This window comes from Amphiprion ocellaris, chromosome 13 (assembly GCF_022539595.1).
Source record: "Amphiprion ocellaris isolate individual 3 ecotype Okinawa chromosome 13, ASM2253959v1, whole genome shotgun sequence".
NCBI lineage: Eukaryota > Metazoa > Chordata > Actinopteri > Pomacentridae > Amphiprion > Amphiprion ocellaris.
This window is the reverse complement of record NC_072778.1, coordinates 11507783-11521175: the sequence shown is the minus strand read 5'-3', so window position 1 is coordinate 11521175 and position 13393 is coordinate 11507783. Positions and strand designations below refer to the sequence as shown.

Here is a 13393-nt window from a genome sequence, read left to right as displayed (position 1 = left end):
ACAGAAACAGACTGAAGGGAAGACTTTTTATTTCCAAAGGAACCAAAAAATTAAAAATAAATCATCTGTCTTCAACTTTAACACAGCAGTGACATCCTGAGAGTGAAGACGAGCACCAACAGGTTAAACCTAATTCCTGACGCATTTGTGTTACATGACAAATTTAGGTTCTTATGTGTGACATGAGATGTGACACTGTGCCAGGAGAGACCCCCATATTTTCTCAGACCTGTTCTGTGAACACTTTCATGTTTAAAAGTCTCTGCAGATCATCCAATTATCCAAAAACTGTCTATGAAATAGGTTTTAGGAAAAAGTATTTGAAAAATGCAGCCCAAAAGTTGCAATGTTGTCCAAAACCGATAAAATGAGCTAGTGCCCATTCAGCAGAGCAGCATATCTTCAATTATGTAAAATGAAAATAATATTAAATATAATGGATATATTAAATATATGTCTACTATTACTACACAGTGCTGTAAGAGGTTGTTTACTTAAAAGATAAAACATAAAATAACAACCATCTAAAAATAATCCATACATTACATATGCATTCTACACTTCTATAATTATGTATATTTTACATTATGTATATTTTATTACTGTTATATTACTCTAAAAGATAAGGTTAGTTTAAAATATAGCTTTGAATTGTACTTCATAAACAGATCATGATTTGTATGTAAAAGCATAAACTATAAAGTATCAGGAAACTTTGATTGTCAAACAAAGACAGTTTACTAAAAAGTGCAGTCTTCTCTTTTGGAAAAGCAGTGCAAAATAGATAGTAAAGTATGAGCACCTAAACTTGTAATTAAGTAAATGTAGTTACTTTTTACCACTACTGTATTCTGAGAGCATCTATGATTTTTTGTGTGGATCTAAGGAAATAGATCTGCCACACTGGTGCATGCGGGCAGTATGCATACAGCGGATTTTACTTCACTGGTTAAACCACCTGTCAAGTAAACAGCAAGTTTTAATTCTGCATTCAAATCAGTGACAAAATTCTGATCTACTGACATTAAACACTAATCACTGTAAACCAGTATTGTCATTTGTTAGAAGTAGTCTCAAATAGAACATTGTTATCACACATGTTGACTTGACAGGTGTTTCTGTAAGAATCTCTGTGTTTAAACAAGAGAAGTTATTGCCCAACCCGAATCAACTGTAAAAGCACACAGGGCAGGGCACTTAAAGGGCATTACAACATAAAAAACACAAAGTGCTTAGTCATAGAACTATGAAAAAATAGCCACAAGACTTAAGAAAAAGCTGCATTTTTATTGGATCTTTTGAACAGTACAGTAGATATTTGTCATGACCTTGCATTGGTAGTGAAAAGGTGCCTATAAGAGCAGAAATGTTTGTATTTTTCATCTGACAAATGACTGACAAATCAAACACATACACTAGGAGAGAGGTCTTTTGACTTCCCATGCAATCTCTTGACAACAAGACCTGCAGATCAATCACTTCCATTTCACTATCATTAAAATGGAATCCAGAGTTTTCAATCAATAATCATGACCCACAGTACAGTTTAAAGAAGGCCATACCTCAGTCTTGGTCCATTTAGGTAAAAATTAGAAAAAGTGAAACACTGTGCACAAATAAGGTCACTTAAATGAGAGAAAATGGAAGCATGTAGGTAGTTTTATAAAGCAAGTCGTCAAGCTGATGCGAGAGTAGTACTGGGCAGTGACTCTGTCCTGGTATGCTTGTCTGGGCTGCTGGTCGTATAGGGAGGCAACGGGGGGGTTTGTGTTTGCATTAACGCATGGTGACAAACTCCTCAGATGAGGTGGGGTGAATGGCAACGGTCTTGTCAAAGTCTGCTTTGGTAGCACCCATTTTGATGGCAACAGCAAATCCCTGCAGCATCTCATCACAGCCCAGGCCCTGCATGTGCAGACCTACCACCTGGGGAAATGAGAAGATGCAGCGCTTGAAAATAGCTGCAGCAGTTTGTGCACAGAAATAGTCAAAAGCTGAGGCAGTAACAGCGCTGAAGAGACACTCTGTGCTGCTTTCTATGTTAGAATTAACAGATGCAAAGTTGATTTTTAGGGTTTTCATAAACCTCCGCTTCAATTGTGGCTTATATAGTTGCAAAACTAAGATACTAAGAATATAAGGAAGTAATTCTATGTGTGTAAAGAGGGTTTAGAGAAGATTCGGCTTTTAATACTTTAATAGCATAATGAACTTTCAAGCAGGTTCTCAGATCTTTGTTGTTTTAGCGGTTTAAGTGATGTGTACCTGAAGAAATAATGTCAGCAACACAATATGGTAGCGCGGATTAATAGTACAGGATTAACTCAATCAATACATTTGTGATTTGTAGAGATTTTTAGTAATATCTTTCACCAAGTGGCTCCTACCTTCTCCTCCTTTCCCTCACACACCAGCTTCATGATGCACTGACTCTTCCTGCTTGTGATGGCGTGATACATCGGGGTGAAAGAGGTCTTGTAGATCTTTATATTCTCCTTTCCTCGAGCTTTAATGGCCTCCTCTGTGACATGAACAAATGGAAGATAAATTCTTGTAAAACTTGGGGTAGTGCGGCATTGCCACTGGATGAAACTTTAATCCAGATTAAAATTACAGTAAATCAATGAGAAATGGGAAAATGTCCTACTGGTGTAGAGGTACACCCACTTAAAGACATGTTTATGTGAACTCACCCTCCGTGAGGCCCACAGTGCCGATAGGTGGGTGGCTGAACACCACTGTGGGGATGCCGGAATAATCCAACTTCGAGTCTTTCTTGCCCTCAAACAGTCTGTGTGCCAGCTTTCTGCCTGCAGCAATGGCAACTGCACAGACATAACAAAACATCAGTGTGCTTTGAATAACAATAACTTTCAGGTGCTGTCAGAAATGAAATCCTTTATTCTACAACTATAGAAGCAGGTACAAACCAACACAACTGATGCAGTATTTCAATATGCAGATTTCTGGACAAATTCAGATGCTAATAAAGTGCATGAAGACGGGAAAGAGTCAAAACTACAGCATTAAGAACAACTATATTGTGACTCGAACATGTTCCGGACACACAGGAGGACTGGTTTATTGTGTCTCACAACAAAGTTGTTCTTTATTTTTTACAGGTGTTGCTGGGATTTTGAACTTTTCAGTATTTTATGATATTAAAGATGACAGTATTTCTTTGCTATAAATTACAGATGGATTTCTTGTGTGACTATTGCATTGTAAGTCCAGAAAAAAAAGAAGAAGAATAGGTGGAAGCTAAACTGAGAAGTCCACTAGCAGAGATGTGAATGTATTTCATAGGTGATATTTGGAGCCAGTGCTGTTTGTTGAGCCTGCACAAGAATTGAGAAGCGTAATTGTTTAGATTTTTTCTTTTGGTTAATAAATATCAGAATTTCTTAGTAGAAGAAACCCAAACCTTGTAAATGCAACAGACCTGAGGTCATTGTTACAAAGCAAGTTAAACTTATCCAGAGAATCTTATCTGGCTTCATTTAACCCAACAATCACAAGCGGTCTTACAAAGCTGGTTATCATCGCGGTAAGTCAGCTCAGGGTTTGTGATTCTATCGCTGAACAAATTTACATGAAAGAGGCAGGGTTGGCAACAGATGACCATCACAGATATGCACAGGTCAACTGACACCAGAGTGGCATATTTCACAAACAAAGAGCAAATATTAGAGAAATACAAGATTTTATATTCATAATACAGACTGTAGCAGCTAAAGTAGAAGGAAAAGCTGCAAACAGTTGCAAACAGTGTGAATTTCGACAGGTTTATCATTATCAATACCCAATTATTAGGGCAGGAGTAGATATGGCTATTATTAAAAATGCATATTTAAAAAAAAAAAAAAAACATGTAGCTTAGATGGATTTGTCTGTCATGTAAGACAGTTTTATTGCTTTAGCTGCAACCCGGCAGTGTTAAACCGTCTGAGAGGGAGCCAAAAATGAACATAAAAACATAATCCAAAGCGACAAGTTGGCTGATTCTTGTATCGTATTGGAGGTTACATATTAGTGTGTACAACTTAATATATTTCTCACAAGAAGAGCAAACTAACATCCTAAACAGATCTGAGGAGTTTAGAATACAAGACAAGGTAATAAAAACAGAACAACTGCTGCAGCCAAAGTCACAAAGGAAAGTTCCAAAAAGAGAGGCAGGCTGTTGAAAAGCGTATTTAACAGGCTTATCAATATCACTGTCCATTTGTGTATAAGGTACTTAGATGTAGGCTTATTTTCACAACTCAAGATTCTGTTGGCATCACAAGATTGTATTATGGAATTACAGATGTTGTCCTTTTAAGCTACTGACAAAAAGACTTATTAAATTAATAAATAATCTAGTAGTATAAATCTGTTTTCATTGTGATGTGGACGATGAATTCAATAATTCTCACATTAAGTCTCATTCTTACCCTTTTAATTTTATTCTTTCAGCTACTGAAACAGGTTTGGGATCAACAAAGAAGAACAAATGTAAAATCATAATTTAAATCCATAAACAGGCTTATTGCTAACTGTTTGAGGTCAACAATCAGGCTGTAAGGCTGAGTGTTTTGGTCAGTTTTTTTTTCTAGGATTTCATCACTCTATGAAGGTATGCAAACCAATGAGATGACTTTGAAATCGCTTGCAGCCCTAGAAATTTATATTTTCTCCTCTCACTACCTATGTATGGAGCTCTGCTGGATCTTCTAATGCTGATGACATTTTTCAAAGAGAACTGATTGGTCAGTCGTAGCTGCTTTTATATGTGCTGATCTCTTACCATGAAGAGAACCTCTGTGGTAGCACCAAAAACCCAGTTAAACCTGAAGTTACTCAATAACCTCAAATTCTGCTTTCCAGTACAAATGTCTGGACTCAAAAGCAGTTCATTAAACTTGTATTGAGCTGTTGTAACACTGACAAAAATATGTATCCCCTGTAATTGGCGCAGGTATGTTCTCACTCCAAACTATACCACCACATTTTTTTAACTTAAGTCTACCTTCACACAGGACTTATTGGTGCTACTTCCTACCGGGTGTGAGAAGAGCTTTGCCACAAACATCTCCGACAGCGTAGATCCCTGATCGACTGGTGTTCTGAAACTCATCCACGATGATATGGCCTTTTTCATCTGTATCCAGACCCTGACAAACACAGAGAGGAATTACAAAAGAGAAAACACTTCAAACTTGTATTAGCTTTGCTGTAACACCAACAAAGTAAATGAAGCCAGCAAACAGCCTAATCTAAGACAAAGTATTACAGACATGCATTGCTGGGCTGAGTAATGGTTATGAGGAAAGATACTGTATGTTTTGGCTGTTTCCATTCTCTCCTTTACTGTCCACAGTTAGCTTTAAAAAGGAGACAGAAATTCTGTCTGCGCCAAGAAACAACAAATGACTCATCCTAAGTGTGGGGGATTAAATGTAAACCAGCAAACCCAGAGCCGAGGCCTCGCCCTCACTGAACGTTCTCACAGTCATCCCAGAAAAGTCTGAGAAGGTTCAACGTGGTTTTGTGTTTTCTAAAGAACAGGTTAGTGGTTCCATCAGTGTTAAATCTGCTGCTTTAATAAGTCATTCATATTCTCCCACATGTAACAGATTAACCAGAAACTAGAATCAGACTAGGTGGTGTTCGATAGGTACACAGTTATTTGGATTGCACTGTCGAGGATCCATTAATAGTCATTAACTGAACAAACCAGCAGTTGACGGTTATTTCATTCGTCACCTTAACAAACAACATAGTAAATGTAAATGACAGCCGTCTAGTCTGGTTCCCATTCTTTTCCTCTCATAAAGCGTTAAAAGTTGTCTAATATTGTGTTGATGGGTGTAGTTCTTGTGGAAAGCTGTTTTTATGCATGCATGTGTACTTAAGAAAGAAAAATTTAAATGATCTGCAGTGTTGATGTAATCTGGACAATTAAATAGTCAGGATGAAGGTGATGCAAGGAATACTGAGCAGAGCCAAACACTCATTTCAGACAGACAGATAGTGGTGATAAGCTGTCGTTAGTGCATTATTACGGTTTATCTGATGAATAGATGAGATTTAAACCCTCTCCTGCCACAAAATGACAGTCTTCAATAAGGATAAATATTTGCTCTTTCTGGAGACAGCTGCTTCTTTTTCTCTGGAAAACAAGCAGCTGTCACCATCCAGTCTGCAGTAAACATCTCATGATGTTACCATGCTGCCGATGTTCAGTCCAGATGTGTTGGGCAGCCTGCCGATGGCCCAGAGAAGACAGTCCACCTCCTGGATGACGCTGGTCTTCTCCTCGTCGTTCTTCTTCTCTGGATCTTTGGTAACGATTGTCACCTCCAGGCCTTTGTCTGTTTTACTCACAGACTTCACCTGAGAGTTCTTCCACAAATCTATACCGGTGTTCTGCAGTTCTTTGGTGCAGTTCGTGCTAATGAAGGCGTCAAAGTTCCTCAAAACCTACAGAGAGAATATGAGAGTACGTGGTGGATGTCATTGGAAAAACTGAGCGTATGGTTTGTGTTGTGGTTCTGTTTGCTTCTTACTCCCGTTTGTCGAATAATGAGGGATGTTTTGGACCCCAGGGTGGAGAGAATGCCTGCCATCTCCACAGCAATATACCCAGCACCCACAATCACACTGCGTCTGTCAGGAAGACACAACTTTTAGTTCCAGATACAAACGTTCTTCCTGGTATCCGACAAACACTAAAGGGACTGTATAAAAATCTTACTTTGGCAGGGTTTCAAGCTCAAAAAAGCCATCACTGGTAATGCCGAGACGTGCCCCTGAAAGAGTAGAAAACAAGAGTGGGCACAATTGTGTAATTTCATAAATACAATTTAGTGAACCCTCTGAAGCGCAAAAGTTTGAAAGTCTTTAAATATAACTTTCCTATGTTTATGTCATAGCATCACAATTATCATCTATGACTTTCTATTTTGTCAGGAAAAAATAATTAGTATTTGATCGAAATCAAAATCACTTAATTCTGCATGCCTCATTTTAAAATTTACCAAACTAAGTAATGAGATTCTGTAAAACAAAAAAAAAGTGCTTCTCAGCAAAACCTAGAAGACTGATTGATTCAGCAGTAAAAAACAGTCACATGAAAAAAAAATAAAATAAAAAGAAACTGAGTGTTTGCATAGAACAGATGCCAATTAAAATGATAAGTAGTAAAACATGTACAGCAGGAGAAAAATCATTGTGGGCGCTTGAAAAAAGTTTTACTTGCTAATCCCAGGTTTTTCAGTCTTTGTAATGTGAATAATCAAAGGAATGGAACTTTTGTTTTTAAGATTTATGGCATTTTAACAGTATCATACTGGAAAAAAAAACACTTTTAAATTCTCTCTACTTCTAGTCATGGTTGTGCTGTTTACATAGAAGTGTAGGATTTTACAATGCACTAAATATAAAACGCCCAAAAACTGCTTGGATTTCAGAGGGTTAATCAACAGATGAAATAAAACAAACTACATGGACACAGCAGAGCTTCACACAAAGATGATTAACAGTTTCCCAAGCAAAACCTCATGACTGTATGTCTTACCAGGCACTTCATCCTCACTCAGAACCGAAGGTTGCCCTCCAGTGGCGATGAGGATGTGAGGAGCTGTGTACTTCCTTCCGTTGACCTCCACCGTCGGCTCGGGATCGTCTGTAAACCTGGCGTAGCCTTGAATGGTTTGGATTTTAGCCTGAAATGGAGCAGATATCATCACTGTCCGCACAATTTCTCTCTCGCTTCATTTGAAAATAACACAAACAATCAAACAAACAAAAAATCTAATCATTCTAATAAACCTTAGCTGCGGCAGACAGACATGATAAATATAATGTGACTTTACCTTGTCGAGGTTGTTGCGATAAATACGATTTAGGTGAGTGACGTATGCGTCCCTTTTGGCCTTTAGAGTTCTGCAAACACACGCATTAAAATTATCCAGGCTGCCAAACATGTCCTTTACCTGTGAACTATACAGAGTATTCTCTGTGTGCTATTCACTGAAATAGAGTGATTTTCTAAAGAATAAATATGTATTCTCTAGGATTACTTCTCTATAGTCGTACTTAATATCTAATTTAACACATTTCTCATATCAAACATGTGTGACTACAAAATATATCACAAAACATGTTACTTTTGTTTTTAATATTCGCATTTTATGAAAACTACATACATATTCAAATGGATTAACAGTGCTACTGTACTGGACAAAATAACAGGAACACATTGCAGTATAAAACAACACAAACTAAAGTTGAGCAAACAGCAAACAGTTGAAGCATTAGAAGCTTCACACAGGTCGCATTTGTTGCATTATTACAATGATTTCAGCCCTTTATATTTGAATATGTACTTTCATTCGTAAACTGCTTTAGTAATGTTTTCAAATATCACCAGCAAGTGTATGTTGGACAAGTTTTTCCACAAGTTCATACAAGGACACATGAAACGGCTGCCCGGCCTCGTCGTACTCAAGTGTTGTGTGTCCCTGAGTTTCCTCATGTTTCACTCAGCCACTCCTTCCACAGACTTATCTCTTAACAGTCGTGTTGGCTTAACTATGTGGCACAAAGACCGAGAAGTGGGCTGAAGTGAAGCAAAAAAAAAAAGGAAAAAAAAAAAAGAAGCAACGGACCGAGGAGGTGTGGTGTGAAACGAATACCGCCTTGTTCCAGGAACAACTTTCAAAAGAGCTGATTGTTGTTGCACAAAAAAAACCCCAAAACACACCAGCAGATAGTGTAACTTACTCCCAACTGAAACGAACATTTCCGACGTCAAAGCCGTAATCGCTGTGATCGTGGAGATACTCGGCATGAACGGCTGCATTCCACATCACCTGTGAAGAAACAGAAGGGTACCACATTTAGAAACTTGAGAATTCCGGGCATATTGTAATGTCATTCAGGCACGGAGGTAAAACCTGCCCGGTTACTAGAAATCAAAATCACTTAATTCTGCATGCCTCATTTTAAAATTTACCAAACTAACTAATGAGATTCTGTAAAACAAACAAAAAAAAAGTGCTTCTCAGCAAAACCTAGAAGACTGATTGATTCAGCAGTAAAAAACAGTCACATGAAAAAAAAATAAAATAAAAAGAAACTGAGTGTTTGCATAGAACAGATGCCAATTAAAATGATAAGTAGTAAAACATGTACAGCAGGAGAAAAATCATTGTGGGCGCTTGAAAAAAGTTTTACTTGCTAATCCCAGGTTTTTCAGTCTTTGTAATGTGAATAATCAAAGATCAGAAGATCAGAGATAAAAGTGTACCTTCTTGGGGACGCAGCCAACGTTGACCTGAAAAACATCGAAGGAGAGCGAATTAGTTCAATGAAAGTTTGTCTGCACAGCATCTAAGCACATATTAAATAGTAAATAAATCATTTTAGAGCTTAACTACAGATCTCTGAACAATATTAAACAGCACAATGAAATATGTGTTGCAGTTTTGAATGAAAAAGTAGATGAATGGGTGTCATAGAAGAAACATTCAAAAGAAGTAGGAAAATGTATTGTAGTTTATCCCAACTTGAAACAGCTGGATGATAATCAGTGTCACAATAATAATATTTTAGGTGAATGTGGAAGCAAAGTGAAGTGAAAAATAAATAATCTGGATATAAAAAAAGAGCAAACATTAGGTTTAGTTGGCGATTGTCTATCAATGTTTATATGATTTGAGTACAAAATTAGATTAGAGGAGTTAATCTCTTCACTTACTATCAAAAAATGGGGAATTAGCAAAACAAACTGTTGTCTTTATGCACTGTGTGGTTTCTGTGGTTTAAGGTTTCTACATCAAATTAAGGATAACATAGTGAATGGAGACACAAACTAAACAATGCATGGAACTCAGCAGTTCTGCACAAATACAAACTTCCTCAAAAAAATTGCAGAACTTGTGCAGAAACATTTCAACACTTGCAATTTTGTTTTCACCCCCATGACACCTGTTTCCATTAAATAAAGGCATTTCAAATGTTCAGACTGTGGATTTCAGCTCCAACGAACCCACAATGTTTGCCACAGACACACGAACATACACACGCACAAAAAACTCCCACAAAAGGAGTCCGGAGGCTTCGCAGTGAGCCTGGCAACTGTGTGTGACAGCAGTCTGGATGGATGACAGTGTTGCTTCTTATCGGTATTTTTACTCACGCAGGTACCTCCGAGTTTGTGACTCTCGATCACGGCGGTGGCTGCTCCGAGCTCCGCCGCCCTCCGAGCCCCGGCCAGACCTCCGGAGCCGCCGCCGATCACCAGAAAGTCGAAGCGGGTTGCCTCCGCTGCTGCTGCCGCCGGGTCCGAGGCCATGCTGCGGGTCACTGCGTGTCTGCGAAAAGACGAGAAAAGTCTCTTTCTGAGGACGAGCCAGCGAGGAGCCTGTGTCCGAGTTAGCTGCGTTAATATTGCCATAACCAGGAAGCTCGCAGGGGAATGAGCGGAAAAAAAAAAAAAAAAAAAAAAAAAAAACGGGGAATGGGAGGGTCAAGTGAAAGCCACTGCTGTGTCATTATGAATTGCAACAATGGTGTGCAAATCCCAGAAACGGTTTTCACAATAGTCATGGTGATCCTCACATGAGCTACGGGGGCTACAATAACAGGTGTAAATCAGAGCAGATGCTGCAGCAAGAACCACACGTAAAGCTCAATTTAAGGCATTTTCAGATCTCACGTGTGAGGACTGAAGCAAAGAAAAAGCACCCTAAACTGTATTTCCGTGACTACTCACCTTGGTAACGCCAGTGACACTGTAGAAAGCAGCCTGCAGGTTCTTAACAGCATGTTTTTATTAATTTTTAGGACAGATGCATCCACATTTCTTCCTTGCTCCTGCCTCTGTGACCTCCCTCGGGCCTGTGTTTGGACCTGATCTGGTTAAATACAAAAGCTTCAAAGCACTTCCCGGGTCACTGGATGAGCTCGCTCATCAAAATGACCCCACTCTCCATAAACTGCTGCCATAAAACGACCCTCTCACTGTCTGTGGGTCAAGACAAATGCAGCATCGTGTGGTTTAATGAGAGCCGCAGCACAACTTTACGTTTCGGACCGTGTTGGAGGTGGAAGTGTTCGTGTTTGAAGGCAACGCGGACGTTCGAAACGTTGTTTGTGTAGAAGATTTCAAATCTAACGTGAGTAATCCCAGCGAACACAGGAGATTTGCGTTGTTTGTCTTCAAGAATCGCACGTAAGCCGTGTTCGGTTTGTCAGCTGTCGAGAACAACATATAAACGTGGATTTCCGGTTAAAACCTTCAAAATAGTGGTCTTGCATAGCCGCAGAATGGTGTGGCTTCACCTTATCACTTTGCTAAAAAGAAAAAAAAAAACAAAACACTGAATTGGTTGTGTTTCTTTAAATCAAACATAAATGTCTTGAGACTATAATTGTCTTTTTGCACCGTGTTTATATATTCCATTCAAGCTTGTAAATATCTGTATATATTATGTTATATTTATTTTATTACTATTATTTTTCTTCCCTGTTCATTCTGTAGTTTCTTTATTTATATTATTCTCTTTCCATTATACTAGGGTGACACCAGCAGCTGAAACCTTGTACGTTGTGTACGTACCGGGCAATTAAAGATGATTCTGATTCTGTTTCTGATTCTGAAAATGAAGGATGCAGCATGTTCCTGCAAAATAGTTCAGATTTTGGTGGGACATTTGCATGCAGGGAGGTGAAAACTGTCATTAAAATGATGAATTCTCCTCCAAAAAAACTAGCAGGGCTGCCTCACTGATCCAACCTGATCCTAATCCTCAGCATAACGTCAAATTTTGTGCGGTTTAATGAGAACTGCAGCACAAGTTTGCATTTCGTACCATAATGGAGGCGGAAGTGCAATGTATATGTTCAAAACATTGTTTGTGTCGAAGATTTCAAATCTAATGTAAGTAATCTCAGCAAACACAGGAGATATTTCTTCAAAATTTGCACATAAACTTTGTTCAGTTTGTCAGCTGTCGAGAACAACATATAAACATGGATTTCCAGTTAAAACTTTCAAAATAGTAATCTTGCGTAGCCACACAATGGTCTGGCTTCACCCTATCATCATTTTGCTGAAAACAAAAAAAACGAATTGTTTGTGTTTCTTTAAACCAATCATATATATTGATTTTGCAGTATTGAGATCTGCAAAATTAAGGATGTAGTGTGTTCCTGCAAAATAGTGATGGTTTTGGTGGAACATTTGCACACAGGGAGGCCAAAACTGTCGTCAAAATGATAAATTCTCCTCCAAAAAACTACCAAGCAGCCTCACGGATCCTAATCCTCAGCGTACTGTCAAATTTTCAGTGTGGTAGGCTGCTACCTGGAAGTTGTTCCCATAAAAAAGGAGATTTCGGAAAATGGTAACACATAGTTAGACTCACTTTCACAACATTATTTTGTGACATAGAGTGCACCTAGCCTGACTGATGCAGGGACAGGTATTAGTCTGCCATTGGTTGTGCATTTCATTCATTTTTCCCTTCCTTTTCGCATAAAATTAAAAATTTCAAAAGCCCCTTCACTATTAAAAACAACAACAACCTTCAAGCAGCAAAAATTTCAGAAAAACTTCAGCCAAAGATTGGGTCATGCAGTGAGGCAGCCTGTCTTGTTTTATTTTCCTGGTGAATTAGCCATTTTAATGACAGTGCCTTCCTCCCTGTGTGCAAATATTCCACCAAAACAATTTCCCCATCACTGTTCTGACAGGACACAGTTTGCTGCATCCCTCACTTAGCTTTTTCTAATACGAATGAGACAGGTTTAAAGAAGCACAAACACACCATGGCATATTTTCCTCCTACAGCAGAATGTGAATGAGGTGCTGCCAGACCATTTTGTGCTGCAGGTTTGTCTGGTTATGCCAGGCTAGAATATGCCTAAACAGAATGAAGACTGATCTCACTGTTGTCTTATCAGTAAAGTAAGAAAGTTCAGCTTGTTGGAATGGGCTTGCATGATAAAATGATAGCAATGTATAGTGATAAACACATCATCAATAAGAAACTTGTTTATAATATAGTATATTTGATTGTTTTACTTAAATGCAATAGAGGCAAACCCTCAAGAAAGCACATAAAAACACTAGGTTCAGTCGCATGAACCAGCAACAAACATGGACCATAAATAGGCAGTCATGTACCCCCCCCCCCCCCATTCTCCTGTCTATCTGCTGTTCCTGCTTTATCCTGTGGGGGTAGCAAAGAGGCTGGAGCCCATCTCAGCTGAAATAGGGCAAAGGGCAAGTTACGCCCTTGACAGTTTGGCAGTCCACCATGTGGGCAACGCAGGGAGACAGAAAACCATTCACCACTTACAATTACATATCAATTAACCTGTCATACATGTCCATTGAAGA

The 13393-nt window shown here is 38.6% G+C and overlaps 1 protein-coding gene across 3 annotated transcripts; it reads right to left on the bottom strand.

Annotated features, from left to right (window-relative positions):
- Positions 1-1267: 1267 nt before the first annotated feature.
- On the bottom strand, positions 1268-11145 carry gsr (glutathione reductase). 3 transcript variants are annotated; one of them, XM_023292273.3, is made up of 13 exons: positions 10763-11145; positions 10187-10361; positions 9296-9322; positions 8770-8858; positions 7860-7929; positions 7562-7709; positions 6740-6794; positions 6552-6651; positions 6211-6465; positions 5045-5156; positions 2694-2825; positions 2388-2521; positions 1268-1926 (listed from the first exon to the last, which is right to left on the bottom strand). In XM_023292273.3, the coding sequence occupies exons 1-13, from the start codon at positions 10813-10815 to the stop codon at positions 1777-1779; spliced, it is 1500 nt and encodes a 499-aa protein (XP_023148041.1). In that variant the 5' UTR covers positions 10816-11145; the 3' UTR covers positions 1268-1776. The 3 variants fall into 3 exon arrangements, with proteins under 3 accessions (XP_023148041.1, XP_023148040.1, XP_023148044.1); XM_023292272.3 differs by lacking the exon at positions 10763-11145 and having other exon boundaries at positions 10187-10460; XM_023292276.3 differs by lacking the exon at positions 10763-11145 and having other exon boundaries at positions 10195-10459.
- Positions 11146-13393: the final 2248 nt, after the last annotated feature.